Source organism: Loxodonta africana, chromosome 4 (assembly GCF_030014295.1).
Source record: "Loxodonta africana isolate mLoxAfr1 chromosome 4, mLoxAfr1.hap2, whole genome shotgun sequence".
Classification (NCBI taxonomy): Eukaryota; Metazoa; Chordata; class Mammalia; order Proboscidea; family Elephantidae; genus Loxodonta; species Loxodonta africana.
Window position 1 is genome coordinate 129952206 of NC_087345.1, and position 17890 is coordinate 129970095.

Here is a 17890-nt window from a genome sequence, read left to right on the forward strand (position 1 = left end):
TAATCACTAATAAACTTTGATCTCTATACATTAACCTTTTCTTATCTTTTTATATAAGCGAGGTCCTATAATATTTTTCCTTTGGGGATTGACTTATTTCACTCACCATAATGTCTTCAAGTTCCATCTATACTATAGCATGTATCAAGACTTCATTTCTTTTACTGACTGAGTAGTATTCCATTGTATGTATGTACCACATTTTGTTTATCCATTCATCTGTTGATGGGCATTTAGACTGCGTCCACCTTTTGGCTATTGTGGGTAGCATAAGTTCTTTACTCCACAGTAAGTAACTGTACTGAATAAGCAGACAGTTTGAGATCTACAATGTTTTGATTTCTAGAAAGAATGTTTGACTTCTCTCACTTTCTCTTCAGTAAGACTGATAGTCATTCTGTTCTTACAGGGGGCAGTGGGATGTGTCTCGGGTCAGTCCAATGTCTATATAAAGGCTCCCAGCCTTGAAAAGAACATCCTGATACCAGGCCTGAGGATATTGAAACATTAATTACATAATTTAGAGTAATGCTTTCTTCTACAATGTCTGAAGAAGTGACCTACGCGACACTCACATTTCAAAACTCTGCAGAAACAGGAAATAACAGGAATCAAAATAATCGAAGAAAAAGAGGTAGGAATTCAGAGAAAGTGGGATGTAACCTTGGGGAATAGACAGGTGTTAAAGGCAATGATAATGCTGGCTTTGATAATAATGTCAAAGGGGGGTGTGATGTGGAGTCTCCCAAATGGAAACAGAGTGTTGTGGAACACATAAGTAGATTGAGTGTTTCCAATATTTAGGACAAAATGTGTGTCTGTCAGAACCATCTCTAAACTGTGATATCATTATGTTCCATGAAACTATGTTTCAGTGAAAAATAGTAATCAAACACACTAGAGATTGGTTTTGGGGACTACACTTAGATATTTATTTTTAGAAATGTAGTCCTGTATATTTATACCTTGTAAGAGACACCAGGGGAATATTTTTTAAAAGTCAGGTTGGAGGCTTCCAAAATAGAGAAAAAAAAAAAAGGTAGAGGGAATTTGTCTTTTAGGTAGTATAAATTGTTGAAAGAAAAAAAATACAGGATGGATGGGTCAGAAATGGACAAGAACTAGTTTATCTTTTATAAGTTAATTTTTTTTTTAGTGTAATTGAAATCTCCAACAAAATTTGCAATGTTGAATTGGTAATAACAACTAACAGCTATCTAGTATTTTAATTATATAACATCATATCTTTATCAAAATATTACTGTGAAGTAAATGGAGTAATATTGTAGCTTTTCCATTGTATAGAAAACTGAGGCTGAAAAAGCTTAAACGATTTACCCAAATTCACACTACTGGTATGTGATGGAGCCCAGACTTAATTCTAGTCTTCAGCTCATTCTCTTACACACAAGAGAAAGACATAGCAGTCTCACTGTCAGGAATCTGATTTAATACATCAGACTGCATCTTTTACCTAAAAGAGATCTGTCAACAGTTCAAGATGTTGTCCTGAACCATCTGAAACATATGATCTTTGTTTTCTACTTTAGGTTTATTTTTAGTTAAAATATGTGTGTGCATGTGGTGAATTTGACAATGCACCTGAGGATTGCATTAATCTATCTATAACACAGAGCTAGAAACCCTTAGGACATAAATCAAGGAATGAGGAGGTAAGGGATTTACGAGGTAGAGTGCTAAATTTTGAAGTCACACACTGGCTTTCTGGTCTATTCTGCTATCTCTAGGTTATAAAAAAAAAGTTATACTGCACATTAATTCACTATTTCATTCCTCGTTCATTCATTATCTACAAGATGATAAATAGGACAGATAATACTTAAAAGTAAAACCCACAACAACCCTACTCTATGGAAGTTTGTAATCACAAAAAGAAGGGGGGTATCTCTTCCTTGTTGTCAGAGTCACCCAGAGAATCAGTTCCTGCAACATTTTATTCATAAGTTCAGTAAACTAGGGCTTCAAATCTGGTTCAAACCCTTGCTGAGAATTTGCATTTCTAACAATTTCCCACAGGATGGTAATCATTCCACCCAGGATATACTGAATCAGAATCTACATTTTAACAAGATCCCCAGGTGATTCTTAAGTATAATAAACTTTGAGAACCTCTGCGCTACTAATGGTTCTCAGAATTGGTCCCTAACCAGCAAAATTAGCATCACCACGGAACTTGTTAGAAATGCAAATTCTCAGCAGCAGTTTGAACCAAATTGAACTGGTTCAAAACCCTGCAGTAAACTTGAAAAGGAAGGTGGAGATGAAGTATAGCAAAGGCCTAAAAATTAAAAATTAGGATAAACTTATTCTTGAAGGAAAGGAGAGCGGTGAGGAAATGGAGAGGAACAGATGGAGAGAGATACTTATTGTGCCTCATTATTGGCATTTGCTAAAAAATACTGAAGAGGCAAGAGAAAAAAAATTTTTATTGTACTTTAGATAAAGATTTATAGAGCAAATTGGTTTCTCATTAAACAATTAATACACATATTGTTTTGTGACATTGATTGCCAGCCCCATGACATGTCAACACTCCCCTTCTTGACCTTGAGTTCCCCATTACCAGCTTTCCTGTCCCTTCCTGCCTTCTCATCCTTGCCCTTGGGCTAGTGTGCCCATTTTGTTGGCAAGAGAGAAATTTTAATATCCAGAAGCTTCCTGCCGTCACAGCACAGTGGTTAAGAGCTCAGTTGGTAACCAAAAGGTTGGTAGCTCGAATCCACCAGCTGCTCCTTGGAAACCACAAAGGGCAGTTCTACTCTGTCCTATAGGGTTGCTGTGAGTTAGAATCAACTGAATTGTGATTTTTTATTTTGTTTTGTTTTAGAAGGTTCCTAAGAGGGAGAAATAAACAACACAAAGTGTAATAACTAAAAGACAATTCTGGTTGCTAACTGTTCCGTTGGCTTTCTTCAGGGTATCCAGCTCCATCCTCCATATGGCGTCAGGCTTCCCTAAGTCTGCTAACTCTTTGTCTGATACTGCTGATTGGGTTGGTGACTTTGGGGATTCTGTGTAAGTATATTTGCATAAAACCCAAGAGAGGTGAATGGGAAGCATATTTGTAAGCTATGTTAATTCAGATTATAATATATTGTAGGTGCTAGAATTTTGAGTCCTCTAATACTTTCTACTATCCTTTCTACTATCCTATGTATTCCTCATTCTCTAGGTTTCTGAGATTAATATAGATCAAACCCAGAAAAGAACACACTTCATTATTATAAGAATTTTCTCCAAAACCCATTGTTTTCTCTTGATAAGCTAGCTTGGACTGTGAAGAAGATTCTTATTTTCTAGTTATTGGTTGAAATAAGGTGCCTCTCTTCTGCCTAGACACACATTCACTTATTATTTCAATGACAAGGAATAGGGAGCCTGGGAAGATGTGTTCAAAAGGACACGCCATTGCATTTAACTCTAATGTTAGTGCCAGACTCATTTAATCTGCTTACCCAAGACCTTTCTAGCGTAGAAAAAACTCCTAAGCAGGAACAACAGCCTGACTGCAATGAACGGGGAAGGGATACAAGCAAAGAGGAAGAACGGCCTGATATACATCACTCAGTAGACACAGAGTCGAACCATCTGCACATAACAGTGGAATCCCTATTCATCAGCGCCATGGTCAAATTTCTTCGATCACTGTGCAGTTTTGGGTGGACAGGGTAGAGAGTCCTGGACTAACAGTGAGTGAAAAAATATCCTGAGAAGTCACAGTTTATAGAATATTGTTAAACATATCCTAAGCAACTCACAGAGTAGAAAGCTGATATAGCCCTCACTTTCAGGGAACTTGTAGTCAGGAGAGTTTATATGCTGAATGAAATTGGCATCTCTTCTGATGCATTTGCTTTTGTTTCCCCCTATCTATAAGAACTCACAGATAATCAGGATTTTGGCATGCCTATTTGGACATTGGAGCCCTCATGGTCCAGTGGTTAAGAACTTGGCTGCTAACCAAAAGGTCAGCAGTTCGAATCCACCAGCTGCTCCCTGGAAACCCTATAGGGCAGTTCTACTCTGTACTCTAGGGTTGCCCTGAATCGGAATCGACTCAACAGCAATGAGTTTTGTTTTTTGGGGTTTGATATTTGTACAAGGATACCGAGGTCAATGCCATAGCTTGGTGTTTTGAGACAATAATATGATATTCCAGGAGCAGTAACAGGTATTAAGTAGCCAAGAATTACGAGGATTAGCAGTTGACCTTCTACACTGATGCATATTTAAAAAAATGAATGAAGATAAAATGTGTTTATTGGTTCACCATGGAAGGGTACTTCTAACTTCTTTTCTTAAGTACAGTACCTTTAGTTCTTGTATTTACTGTGCTGATGAATCACCTGAAGTGCTTATTTAAAATGTAGGTTTTATGGACACAGGACTAGAAATAATCTGGCATTAAAATCTGTTTTTTTTTGTTTTTTTAAGTAGCACCCCAGGAGATTTTTTTTTTTTCATTGTTAGGTGAAGGTTTACAGCACAAATTAATTTCTCATTCAAAAATTTATACACAAAATGTTTTGTGACATTAGTTGCAATCTTTTCCACCTTCGGTTCCCTGTGTCCATTCATCTAGTTTTTCTGTCTCTTCCTGTCTCCTTGGCTTGCCTTTGGGCAGGAGTTGCCCATTTGGACGCATATCCTTGATTGAATGAAGAAGGACGTTCCGCACATGTGTTACCATTTGTTTTATAGGCCTGTCTAATCTATGTATGAAAAGTGGGCTTAGAGAATGGCTTCAGTTCTGAGTTAGCAGGGTGTCCTGGGGCCATAGTCTCAGGGGCTCCTCCAGTCTCTGTCAGTAAGTCTCGTCCTTTTTTCGTGTGTGTGAATTTGAATTTTGTTCTACATTTTCTCTGGTTCTGTCTGGGACTTTCTTTTGGGGTCCCTGTCAGAGTGGTTGGTAGTGATGCCTTGCACCATCTAGTTATTCTGGGCTCAGGCTGGTGGAGTCTCTGCTTCATGTGGTCCTTTAGTCCTTTGGGCTAATATTTTCCTTGTGTCTTGGTTTTCTACATTCTCTTTTACTCCAGATGGGGTGAGACCAATAGATGTATCTTAGATGGCCACTCACAAGCTTTTAAGACCCCAGACTCTACTGAACGAAGTAGTATGTAGAATACTTTCTTTATAAACTATGTTATGCCAATTGATCTAGATGTCTCCTGAGACCATGGTCCCCAGCCTCAACCCTAGCAACTCGGTCACCCTAAGTGTTTGACTGTGTCTAGGAAGCTTCTACGACTTTGTCAAGTTGTGCTGAATTCCTCTATATTGTATGTTGCCATTCTCTTCGCCAAAGTTCACAGTTGTCTACTACCTAGTTAGTGATTCCCCCTCCCTAGCTCTTCCCTCCTTTGTAACCATTAAAGTTTTTTTTTTGTATGTGTAAACCTTTTCTTGAATTTTTTAATAATGGCCTCATGTAATATTTGTCATTTCGTGATTGATTTATTTCATTCAGCATAATGCCCTCCAGATTTATCCATGCCGTGAGATGATTCTCGAATTCATCATTGTTCTTAATCTTTGCATAGTATTCCATTGTGTGTATTTTTTCCCAGGAGATTGTGATGCATGTAGTCTGCAGGCCATACTTTTGAAATACCAATTATCCTAAAGATTCTATTCCTACTAAAAAAAAAATTTTTTTTATTCCTACTAAAACAACAAAAATTACATCAACGAACTACAAACAGAAAAAGCATTTTACCAAAATGAATGGCGATAATAGTACTGCCTAAAATAAAATGTCAGATATATAAAATAATTAATTCATTATTTTAATGTAAGTAGGCTATTAATTTATGAATAAAATTATAAAGGTGAACTTTAAACAAGTGGTAATAGAAAGTTATCTGGTGTGTTTCTTCTATGATAGCACATTTATTATAGTTGTTGTTAGGTGCCGTCAAGTTGGTTCCAACTCATAGTGACCCTATGTACAACAGAACAAAACAGTGCCCAGTCCTGCGCCACCCTCACAGTGGTTGTTATGCTTGAGCCCATTGTTGCAGGCGCTGTGTCAATTCATCTCATTAAGGGTCTTCCCCTTTTCCCTGACCCTCTACTTTACCAAGCATAATGTCCTTCTCCAGGGATTGATCCCTCCTGATAAACTGTCTAAAGTATGTGAGACATAGTCTCACCATCTTTGCTTCTAGGTAGCATTCTGGTTGTACTTTTTCCAAGACAGACTTGTTCGTTCTTCTGGCAGTCAATGGTGTATTCAATATTCTTCACCAACACCACAATTCAAAGGTTTCAGTTCTTCTTTGGTCTTCCTTATTCATTGTCCAGCTTTTGAATGCATATGAAGTGATTGAAAACGCCATGGCTTGGATCAGGAGCACCTTAGTCTTCAAGGTGACATCTTTGCTTTTCAATACTTTAAAGAGGTCTTTTGTAGCAGATTTGCCTAATGAAATGCATCTTTTGATTCTTGATTGCTGCTTCCGTGGGTGTTGATTGTGGATCCAAGTAAAATGAAATCCTTGACAACTTCAATATTTTCTCCTTTTATCATGATGTTGCTTATTGGTCCAGTTGTGAGCATTTTTGTTCTCTTTATGTTGAGGTATAATCCACACTGAAGGCTGTAGTCTTTGATCTTCATCAGTAAGTGCTTCAAGTTCTCTTCACTTTCACCAAAAGGTTGTATCATCAGCATAACATTGGTCACTAATAAATATTGAATAATTTAAGAAATGTTTTTGTGTCAAGACAACTATCTATGGCTATAGTAAAAACGTTTCCTGTTACGTCTTGGAGATTTGCAGGCATCTAATGAAATTAACTCAGATTCAGAGAAATTGAGTCGACTTCAGAAAACTGTCCACCAAAAGCAGGACAACTCATCCCAGCAGCTGGGCAACTATGGGAACTTTTCCATGGAGGAAGATTTTCTCAAATCACAGATCTCTAATCTACTGAAGAAGCAGGGGCAAATGGCCATCAAACTCTGCCAACAGCTTATCATTCACAATTCAGGTAAACAAGCATAGACTCACTGACCAGTCATATGTAAACTGTTGCCTTTGTTTCAGTGACCATGTGTTTTCCTCAGAGTATAACAGAGTTATGGTAGCCAATGATTCTTAATGATGTCGCACTGAATTTACAGAGGAGAAAGGGAATATTCAAGTTCATTTAATATTTTTGAAAAACACAGAGGAAAATTTGGGGAGCATGTTGGAATGTTATAGTCTGGATACTTCAGTTCCTCATTTTATTGGCTATTTGTAAATGATCCTGGTAATTCTAAATCCAGATGAAAAAAGCCCTGAAAAGTGAACTTAGTCTCCATTGTCCTAACCCAGGGCATAATAAGGGGAACGTCTTTAAAAAGGCCCCTACAGTGGTATATTTTCAGGGTGCTGGCTCTAAGACTTTATTGCCCAATTAAACAATTTAGCCTCAGGACTTTCTCCAATCTCTCTAGCGTCATTGAGTTTATACTATTAGGTATAATTTCTTTCTCAGATCACGAATGTAATCCTTGTCCTAAGATGTGGCAATGGTACCAAAACAGCTGCTATTATTTTACAACTAATGAAGAGAAAACCTGGATTAACAGTAGAAAGGACTGCATGGACAAGAACTCCACCCTGCTGAAGATAGACAGCTTGGAAGAAAAGGTATGGTTGAATCTCCTCCCCTGATCATAGGAATTATCCATATAATGAAAAGTAAATAAGCAGAATTTCTGATTCCCATGGTAGGAATTCAGTGCCTTTTGAAATGAGATTTAGTAAATGAATTTAATGAATGCTTCCATCTCTCTTGTCTCTACAAAATGGAATGTGACTCTCACATAAAAAATTTTTTCTCTGTCAGGATTTTCTTAAATCGCAGCCATTACCCAAGCTTTCTTTCTTCTGGCTGGGATTATCATGGGACCCATTTGGCAGAAGTTGGCTATGGGAGGATGGCTCTACTCCTTCTGCATCCATGTAAGTTCTCTAACTATTGGGAGAAAATCAAGCTTTTCATGGACTCTCGAGAAAATAAATATTAATTATAAGAAATATTATAAATTTAGGTATTTTAAAAAAGAGGTACAGATCTACAAATGAAAGAAAGCTGCAGTAATAAATATTGAAAGAATGATACATCACCTGTGTGAGAACTCATGACAAAGTACTGGGCCTAATCTATTAGTTAAATGTATTTATTTATTTAGCAAACATGTATAATACTATTTTCAAATTTCTTTAAAAATGTTAACCTTATAAGGTAAAAAAAACTAGTACACACTGTTAAATTCTCATTTTATAGATGAGAAAATTGAGTCATTGAGATTAAATAACTTGGCTGAGGTGACTTAGCTAGTAAGTAGCAAGATCAGAACTGTTCAGAGACTACACATTCAATCACTTGGCTGTTCTGGCTCTCCAGCACTTAGAATCCACAAGTGAGGTGGTTGTCATAGGAACACAGTAGAAACAACTGCAGGGATAAGAACTCCACGTTTATTTAAATTGAGAAGTTGTTAGCCATTTTCTAAAAGAATGTAAATCTGAATTGACTTGGTAGTTTAACAATTAGTTTCATGATAAGGACTTGCTAATTAAGTTATATGGCAAATATTTTTCATGAATTAAAATGAGCTAATTCTGACAGTGAAAGGTTTTGATGAAAATACTTAAACTTCATATAGAATATGTAATACTCAGAAAATTGCATTTTTGCAACCACTAAAAGTTATAAAAAAATGATGTGAACTTAAAAAATTTGTAAGGTCCACGTGTTGTGGTTGTTGTTAGGTGCCATCAGGTCAGTTCAGACTCACAGCGACCCCATGTACAACAGGAAAAAAGCACTGACCAGTCCTGTGCCATTCTCACAATTGCTGCTATGTTTGAGGCCATTGTTGCAATCACTGCGTCAATCAATCTCATCAATGCTCTTCCTCTTTTTTGCTTACCCTCTACCTTACCAAGCATGATGACCTTCTCCAGGGACTGATCCCTCCTAATAACATGTCCAAAGTATGTGAGGCGAAATGTCACCATCCTCACTTCCAAGGAGCACTCTGGCTATATTTCTTCCAAGACAGACTTGTTCCTTCTTCTGGCAGTCCATGGTATATTCAATACTGTTTGTCAACACCATAATCCAAAGGCATCAATTATTCTTTAGCCTTCCTTATTTGTTGTCCAGCTTTCACATACATATGAGGCAACTGGAAATATGGCTTGAGTGAAGCGCACCTTAATCCTCAAAGTGTTATCTTTGCTTTTTCAAAAATTTAAAGAGGTCGTTTGCAGCAGGTTTGCCCAATATAATACATCATTTGATTTCTTGACTGTTCCTTCCATGGTAGTTGATTGTGGTTCAAAATAAAATGAAATCCTTGACAATTTCAATATTTTCTCTATTTATCATGATACTGCTTATTGGTCCAGTTATGAGGATTTCGGTTTTTCTTTATGTTAAGATGTCATCTATACTGAAGGGTGAAGTCTTTGATCCTCGTCAGCAAGTGCTTTAAGTCCTCTTCACTTTCGGCACACAAGATTGTGTCATCTGCATATCACGGGTTGTTAAGGAGTCTTTCACCAATCCTGATACAAGGTCTTCTCTGCATAGTTCAGCTTCTAGAATTATTTGCTCAGCATGCATATTGAATAAGTATAGAAAAAGCATACAACCCTGACACACACCTTTTCTGGTTTTAAACCATATAGTATCCCTTTGTTCTGTTTGAACTATTGCCTCTTTTTCTATATACAGGTTCCCCATGAGCACAATTAAGTGTTCTAGAATTCCCATTCTTCACAACGTCATCCATAATTTGTTATGATCCGTACAGTCAAATGCCTTTGCACAGTCAATAAAAGACATGTAAACATCTTTCTTGTATACTCTGCTTTCAGTCAAGGTCCATCTGACGTCACCCATGATATCCCTCCTTCTAAATCTGGCTTGAATTTCTGGCAGTTCACTGTCAATGTACTGCTGCAAACATTTTTTAAAGATCTTCAGCAAAATTTTACTTGTGTGTGATATTAATTACATTGCTTGATAATTTCTGCATTCTGTTGGATCACCTTTCTTTGGATTGGGCACAAATATGGATGTCTTCTAGTAATTTGGCCAGGTAGCTGTCTTCTTAATTCCTTGGCATGAATGAGTGAGCACTCCCAGTGCTGTATCTGTGTTTGTAGAAACATCTCATTTGGAATTCCGTTAATTTCTGAAGACTTGTTTTTTGCTAATGCCTTCGGTGCAGCTTGGACTTCTTCCTTCAATACCGTTGGTACTTCATCGTATGCTACCTCCTAAACTGGTTGAATTGTGACCAGCTCTTTTTGATACAGTGCCTCTGTATTCCTTCCATCTTCTTTTGATGCTTCCTGTGCCATTCAACATTGCAACTCAAGGCTTGAATTTTTTCTTCAGTTCTTTCAGCTTGAGAAATGCCAAGCATGTTCCTCCTTTTTCGTTTTCTAACTCCAGGTCTTTGTACATTTCATTTTCGAGCCGCTCTTTGAAATCTTCTGTTACGCTCCTTTACTTCATTTCTTCCATTTGCTTTAGCTACTCAGCATTCAAGAGCAAGTTTCAGAGTCTCTTCTGATATCAATTTTGGTCTTTTCTTTCTTTCCTTTCTTTTTGATGACCTTTTGTTTTCTTCATGTATGATATCTTTGATGTCATCCCACAACTTCTCTGGTCTTTTGTCATTAGTGTTCAGTACATCAAATCTATTCTTGAGATGGTCTCCAAATTCAGGTAGGATATAATCAAGGTCAAATTTTGGCTCTTGTGAGCTTTTAAAAATTTTTTCAGCTCTGACTTGAACTTGCATATGAGTAATTTGATAGTTTGTTCTGCAGTCAACCCCTGGCCTTATTCTGATTGATGATATTGAGATTGCCATTGACTCTTTCCACAGATGTAGTCGATTTGATTTCTGCGTTTTCCGTCTGGTGAGGTTCAAGTGTATTGTCACAGTTTATGTTTTTGAAAAAAGATATTTGCAATAAATAAGTCACTGGTCTTGTAAAATTCTATCATGTGGCCTCTATGGTGTTTCTGTCTTGAAAGTTTTATTTTCCAACTACCAGTAATTCTTCGTTTCCAACTTTCACATTCAAATTGCCAGTAATTATCGATGCATCTTGAATGTATGTTTGATCACTTTCAGACTGCAGAAGTTGGTAAAAATCTCAATTTCTTCATCTCTGGCCTTAGTGGTTGTTGCATAAATTTGAAAAGTAGCTGTATTAACTCATCTTCTTTGTCTTTGTAGAGTATGGAATTATCCTATCACTGATAGCTTCGTACTTCAAGATAGATCTTGAAATGTTGTTTTTGACAATGAAGGCAACAGTATTCCTCTTCAATTTGTCATATTGGCATAGCAGACAATATGATTGTCTGATTCAAAATGGCCAATACCAGTCCATTACAGCTCACTAATGGATAGGATATCAATCTTTATGCATTCTATTTCATTTTTGACAACTTCCAATTTTCCTTCATTTATACTTCATATGCCCCACCTTCCAATTTTTAATGTATGTTTGCAGCTGTTACTTTTGCAAAATTCTTTTGGGAACTACAAAATCAAAAATTTTGAGGAACATTGTAGTATACTCCCAACTCTAATTACAACCATTCTAAAATAAGAAAATCATATTTATATATTTTATTAATATAATATATAGTATTAACATATTAAATAAAAATTAAGATCAATGACATTTTTCTGGGTGTAGTGGGTTTTCTCCACCCACACCCCCAGCAAGGATTTCATTCATCCAACTCACTCGTGTTTCTCTCTCTAATGCACGTTTTCATAGTTTTATTAAACTGAATTGTAATCACTCATTTTCTTTCAAAGATACTGGAGTGTAGCTGTGACTTGCCAAATTCCTTGAATAACAAACAAGGATATGGTTATTCTTTTCTCCCTAGATACATTTTATCTTCATCCATTTTCCAAAGTTTTATCATGGTTATTTCTATTCAGGCAAACACCAATCTCCTCACTCTCTAATCACTGCAACTAGTCATATTAAATCTACTAGGATGGTTTCACATGTACAAAAATGGCAAGGAACACACATTCAGATCAAAAAAATGAAATAGAAATTGCTTCTTTGCAACTGGTGCAATATTGGCAGGGACTAATTAAAAATAAATCTTATGTTCTTCTGCTGGACTGAGGGCTTACAGAAGTAGTACCATGAAACTATGTAAACATGTTTCTCTTTTCACCTTGAAATCTGAGGTATGTCTCTTCCCCCAAAGGAATTTAATTATCCTTGTCACTCTCCGCTACCCCCAACTCCTAATCAAAGAATCAGAGAGGTGGCTTCCAGAGCAGGGTTTAGAGCCTGCAGACACTGAACCCTCTGAGATACCGTAGCTGCTAGAAGAGTCAGGAAGGCAACCTCAGGTTAGGGAGATGGAGCTTTAGGGTTACATAACCATTTCCTTGGCTATTGAGTAAAGAAGGCTACTTTGAGCAAGTACATACACTAAGATTAAGATTTTAGTAAAAATATATATGTATATGTATATATATATATATATATATATATATATATATATTGAGCTACAGAAGAGGATTTTAGACCTAAATAGTATGCTACTACAAAGTCTCTTGCTGGTGTAAGTGGCTAAGGGCTGGGCTACTAACTGAAATGTTGATGGTTCAAACCAACCCAGGGTACCTCAGAAGGTCTGAAAGATCACAGCCATTGAAAACATATGGGGTCTCTACGAAGTAAAATCGACTTGAAGGTAACAGACAGATTTAAAAAAAAAAAAAAAAGCATAATTTTCTAATGACATTATTTAAAGTTATTGCCAATTTTTAGCAGAGGATCTGGAACTGATTTCAGAACCACCTCTATGAAGACATTTATTTTTTTTCTCTCAGCTTCTGTCTTGCGTTCTGTTCACTCACATATATGTATAATTATATACAAAATTATATCTGTGTATAGGTAAATGCACTTTTTACACAGATTGTGAATTAATATTTCTGTTTTTCTCCATAACACTACAAATTAAAGAAATTCTAGGAGTTCTCATATAATCTGAATTAGGTAGATTCTTTTTTTTTTTTTACTATGTTAATAAAGAGAATACAAATTCTTGGACCAGAATTTAAGTATTCTTAAGAAGTTTACCTGGGATAATGATTAACTTGAAACAAGTAACATGAGTACGTTAGCTTTAGAGATTTAAATGTATCATGGATGTGGAAGTCTCTCAACATTCAGTTACATGATTTTGGGCTGGTAGGGCAACTGAGAACACTGAATTGCAATCATATATGAAATTTATACTTAATTTAAAATTGTTCATTTTCAGATTCAGTACTAAAGAACTTACCCAGTTCAATGGATCCAAGGGATGTGCTTACTTTCAAAAGGGCAATATTTATATTTCCCGTTGCAGTGCTGAAATTTCCTGGATTTGTGAGAAGACAGCTGCTTTGGTAAAGACTGAAGATTTGAAATAACTTGTTACTTCCAAATTCACCAAGAAATAAGGGACTTGTGATTAAGACAGTGTAAGGAAGGAGGAAGCTGTAGTACCAGAACAAAAAAAAACAGATGAAAAGTGACTTTGTATTTAAACTATTAAGCAAGTGAAATTGCTTCAGAGAGCATTCTTCCCGTCTTCAACTGATACCTCTTACTCTGATGCTCGTATTATTCAGTCTTAAAATCACCCCGGGGGCCTGCAGACTAGCCATTCTACGGCCCTACTATTCTGTGTCAGAAGCATTTCACTGAATTACTTCTCTCTCATATAAAATACTATTTTCTCTGTGTTTTATTATACATACACATGTGACAGGAATAATTTTATGAAAATATTCAAAAACCAGAACTGACACAGGCCACAGCACTGGAGTGAGGTCCAGAAGAGCCCTGCTGTAGCCGTTGCTGGGTGATGTGGACGTTTTGGGGATTCCAGGGTAAGGAGCCTGTGACTGGGCTGGGCTGCAGCCCTGTACCAGCTGATGTGGAAATATTTTAGTATCTTAGCACAGGATTTGGCTGTGCCCCTGCACACCGGCTAAACATCAGCCCGCACATGCGAAGTAAACTTCTCTTCCCCAGCTCCTTATAAAAACACAACTTTTACTAAGCTTTTAAAATTTAGGACATTTGTAATCTAAGTGGACTAGAAGAAGCATTTAGCATTAAAAATTTTGTCCTTTAAGTTAATAATGCTGAGGTTATTGATTCGGTATTTGGGTATTATTATTTTTAGGAAAGTTTATTTTCTTACATAAGCATGAAATGATGTTTTATTTCCTTCAAAAAAAAAAAAAAAAAAAAACCTTGAGTTGTTTGAAGTCATTAACAAGTCTTTTATTAAAAAAAAAAAAATTCTTTAAACAGTTTGTCAGTGTCCCTGCACTCTAGGTAGAAATCGTGGCAAATTTAGTGTTCAAGAGTTTTTTTTTAGAACAAAATTGCTGTTTTCAGAATATGGAAAAAAAGGTATAGCTGGTATTTTCTCCTTATATAATGGCACAGCTACATATTGACTAAAAGAATGGTAAGACAAACCAAAAACCTTAACTTAAAAAAGAATGGTAAAAACAGTGATGCTGTTTTTGCCGAACCAGAGATTTAGAATTTATTGGAAAACTGATATGTATTTCAAAATGCTTTGATGATACTTTGAAACTCCATCCCCCATACCTGGTAGCCTCTAATTCTCTAAAGACTTCAACTTGTGAGTTAGTCAACATTTTATATGCACAATAATGGAAACTTGAGAACAAAGTTCAGTGTGAAAATTTATTAAGCAAAATATATTTAATCACAAATCTTATGGATAATTATTTTTACCATTGGTTTATTGAATGGGGATTATCAGTTCTCATATGTAACTTGAAATGTAAGTTACATATACATAGATTTAAAAAGCAACTTCATTCTTTCATTTTTCTTCAGTAGCTTACATTATGGTCACTCTCACAAAGATACAATTAGTCTTTGAAGGTGGAAAGCTCTGTACATGACTCCCACACAGTTGGGCTGCTTTTTATTCTCATGGGAAAGATAATTTCTTCTTTTATTCCTCTATTTCTAACCAAGAAATTATCTACTATTAATAATTCAAATGTCTTTGTTATTTTGTTCCTATTAGGAGAAGTTTACATTATTTTTTTCCTGGCGCCTGGTATCTTTTAATTTTATCACATACACACATTGGCCTTCACATGTATTAAAAGAGAAAATTTCTCTTTCCAGCCTCAGAACGGTTCTGGATTTTGACCAGGTCTGACTGTTCACAGGCCTCTCCCTGCTACCCTCGTCAAGTTATCTCTGCTGCATTTGCAGTGAACAAGTACATCTAAAGTTCTCCCAGATAGACATGTCAGAATGCATGTTAGGTAGACCTGGAAATTCCCCAGGAATTTTGTTCTCTGTGTCTCTCAGACACACAAACTTGCATGCATTAGTGTAAATAAAAGGAGCCCGGGTGGCACAGTGGTTAAGCCCTTGGCTGCTAAGCAAAAGGTTGGTGGTTTGAACCTACCAGCTGCCCGTCAGGAGAAAGCATCTGCTTCCACAAAGACCGAAGCCTTGGAAACCCTGTGGAGGCACTTCTACTCTGTCCTATAGTGGAATGGCCACATCTTATATTAATTTTGGACAACTCTTCTTCCTTCAATGAAAATTTATGCAGCTTCCAAACCTGGCTTCATATGAGATATGCCCAAGTAGTTTGTTAAAAGTACAGGTTCTTGGCCACATCTCAGATCTGCAGAATCAGAACAGGGGTGTAAGACTAGATAATCTGTATCTTTTACAATCTTTCAGGCAATTCTTATTGTCTCAGCCTGAGTGTTGGCAATTTTTGGATAAATGACACCAATATTAATCTCCTGAGCAAATAGGAAAAGAAGCAAAAATGCTGGAGCCATCCTCATATGGAACAATTCTTTCTCCAATGTTGGCAAAATTAGTTTGTTTTATGCAGGTCAAGTCTGGTCAGGTCAGGTCAAGGCATGTCAAAATTAGAAGAGGGGTAATCAACATTTTTAAGTTTTAATTGCTGTAAACTTGGCCAATGACTCATCCTTTTATGAGAAGATTACTGGGATGGCCAGGATATGCAATTTAGGCAATGGAAATGGTCCTCAATCTGGTTACAGATCAAAATAATACTGGAGAGCTTTTAAGAAATACCAATGGCTGAGATTCCCTTCCTCTTGAAAGTCTGATTAATTGACCAAGGATGTGGTCTGTTTATTGAACAGTTTTAAAATTCTCCAAGTCATTCTAATGTCCAGCAAAGATTGAGAGCTCCTGAATTGAGCTCATCCCAGTGACTCTTAATATGTTGGTTCAGGGACATCATGTCATTAAATAGCCAAATCATCATTATAAATTAAGAAAACATGTGAGTTAGATCCATGGTGAGAATTACATGAGGTTGACACTGTGGGCATAGTGATTATTATCTGGAGCCCTGGTGGCGTAGTGGTTAACATCTTGGCTGCTAAGCAAAAGGTCAGCAGTTCAAATCTGCCAGCTGCTCCTTGGAAACCGTATGGGGCAGTTCTACTCTGTCCTATAGCATCACTATGAGTTGGAACCAATTCGATGGCACCTAACAACAACAATATTCTGGATGACATATTGGAGGCTGCATACTGACCAAGAACATATGTGTAATTATGCTTGTATAGATTTCTATGCACACGGAGAAAGATGTGAGGCACAAGTTGTTAACATTACTTACTTCAGGGTAGGTATGGGAGGAGTAACACTGGCAGAAGAGGGAAAATGAACCCCTTCAGGGTAGACAATAAACCGAAAAGAAACCCTTTGCTGTCCACTTGATTCTGACTCGTAGTCATCCTATAGGGCAGAGTAGAGCTGCCCAACAGTGTTTCCAAGGCTGTAATCTTTAAGCAAGCGGATTGCCACGGAGCAGCTGGGAGGTTTGAATTGCCAACTTTTGGGTTAGCTGTTGAGTGCTTAACCACTGTGTCATCAGGGCTCCTTATCTGCCGTCAGTGCTCTCAAAATATGTCTTAGCTTTCAATTCTGCAGAAATGCCCTTATTAATAGGAAGTGGTATAGCCTGGTGCTTTAGACAACTGATGTTTGAAGCCTGACAGCCTTGGGTTCATGTTCTTATTCTTGATTTAAAGCTGAATGACACACTGTATTGGATTAAATGGGCATATCTCCCTTCCCTTTGTTAGAAATACACAAGAAAGAAGCCATTTCTTTGGTAGTAATGACATACAGGTAGTCCCCGATTTTCGATGGGGCTCTGATCCAACAACTTCCTCATAAGTTGGTTCTGAAGTAAATTGAATACCTTTTTCTTTTCTTTCTTTTTTTTTAGTTTTTGTAGCCTGCTATATGGCAGTGTTTTGAAGAGTCAGTCATAACACTGATCATCTGCAAGTGAACATCTGAGAATAACCAGCAAATTACAGATACAACATTGTATGTAGTACACGTTACTAACGATTAAAAAAAGAAAAGAACCCATTGCCATCATCAAGTCAATTCCGACTCATAGCAACCCTAAAGGACAGACTAGAACTGCCTCATAGGGTTTACAAGGAGTGCCTGATGAATTTGAACTGCTGACATTTTGGTTAGCAGCCTGAACTCTTAACCACTACACCACCATGGCTTCCTTACTAATAAGATGTACAGAAGAAAAAAAAAAAAAAAACACAGTCATAATGCATTTCATCGTAACTCAAATATATGCCGTTAAGTTGGGGACTACGTGTATAATGCCAATGACTGTGACTTCCATGAGAAAGATTGTCCAGGCAAAAGTCAGTTACAATCCAGTGAGCCACAATGAGAATTGTAAATTAGGAAAAGCATGACTCCAAACTTTC

The 17890-nt window shown here is 36.9% G+C and overlaps 1 protein-coding gene across 2 annotated transcripts; it reads left to right on the plus strand.

Moving 5' to 3' along the window:
- Positions 1-436: 436 nt before the first annotated feature.
- Positions 437-13849, plus strand: CLEC12B (C-type lectin domain family 12 member B). 2 transcript variants are annotated; one of them, XM_003410820.3, is made up of 6 exons: positions 437-634; positions 2938-3036; positions 6799-7017; positions 7510-7664; positions 7864-7979; positions 13360-13849. In XM_003410820.3, the coding sequence occupies exons 1-6, from the start codon at positions 529-531 to the stop codon at positions 13508-13510; spliced, it is 846 nt and encodes a 281-aa protein (XP_003410868.3). In that variant the 5' UTR covers positions 437-528; the 3' UTR covers positions 13511-13849. The 2 variants fall into 2 exon arrangements, with proteins under 2 accessions (XP_003410868.3, XP_064141354.1); XM_064285284.1 differs by having other exon boundaries at positions 13447-13849.
- Positions 13850-17890: the final 4041 nt, after the last annotated feature.

Excerpts from the sequence above, each read along its gene's own strand:
- CLEC12B (XM_003410820.3), top strand. The coding sequence starts at position 529 with ATGCTTTCTTCTACAATGTCTGAAGAAGTGACCTACGCGACACTCACA. Across the intron at positions 7,018-7,509 it reads GCTTATCATTCACAATTCAG|ATCACGAATGTAATCCTTGT; the intron begins GTAAACAAGCAT and ends TTTCTTTCTCAG. Across the intron at positions 7,980-13,359 it reads TCTACTCCTTCTGCATCCAT|ATTCAGTACTAAAGAACTTA; the intron begins GTAAGTTCTCTA and ends GTTCATTTTCAG.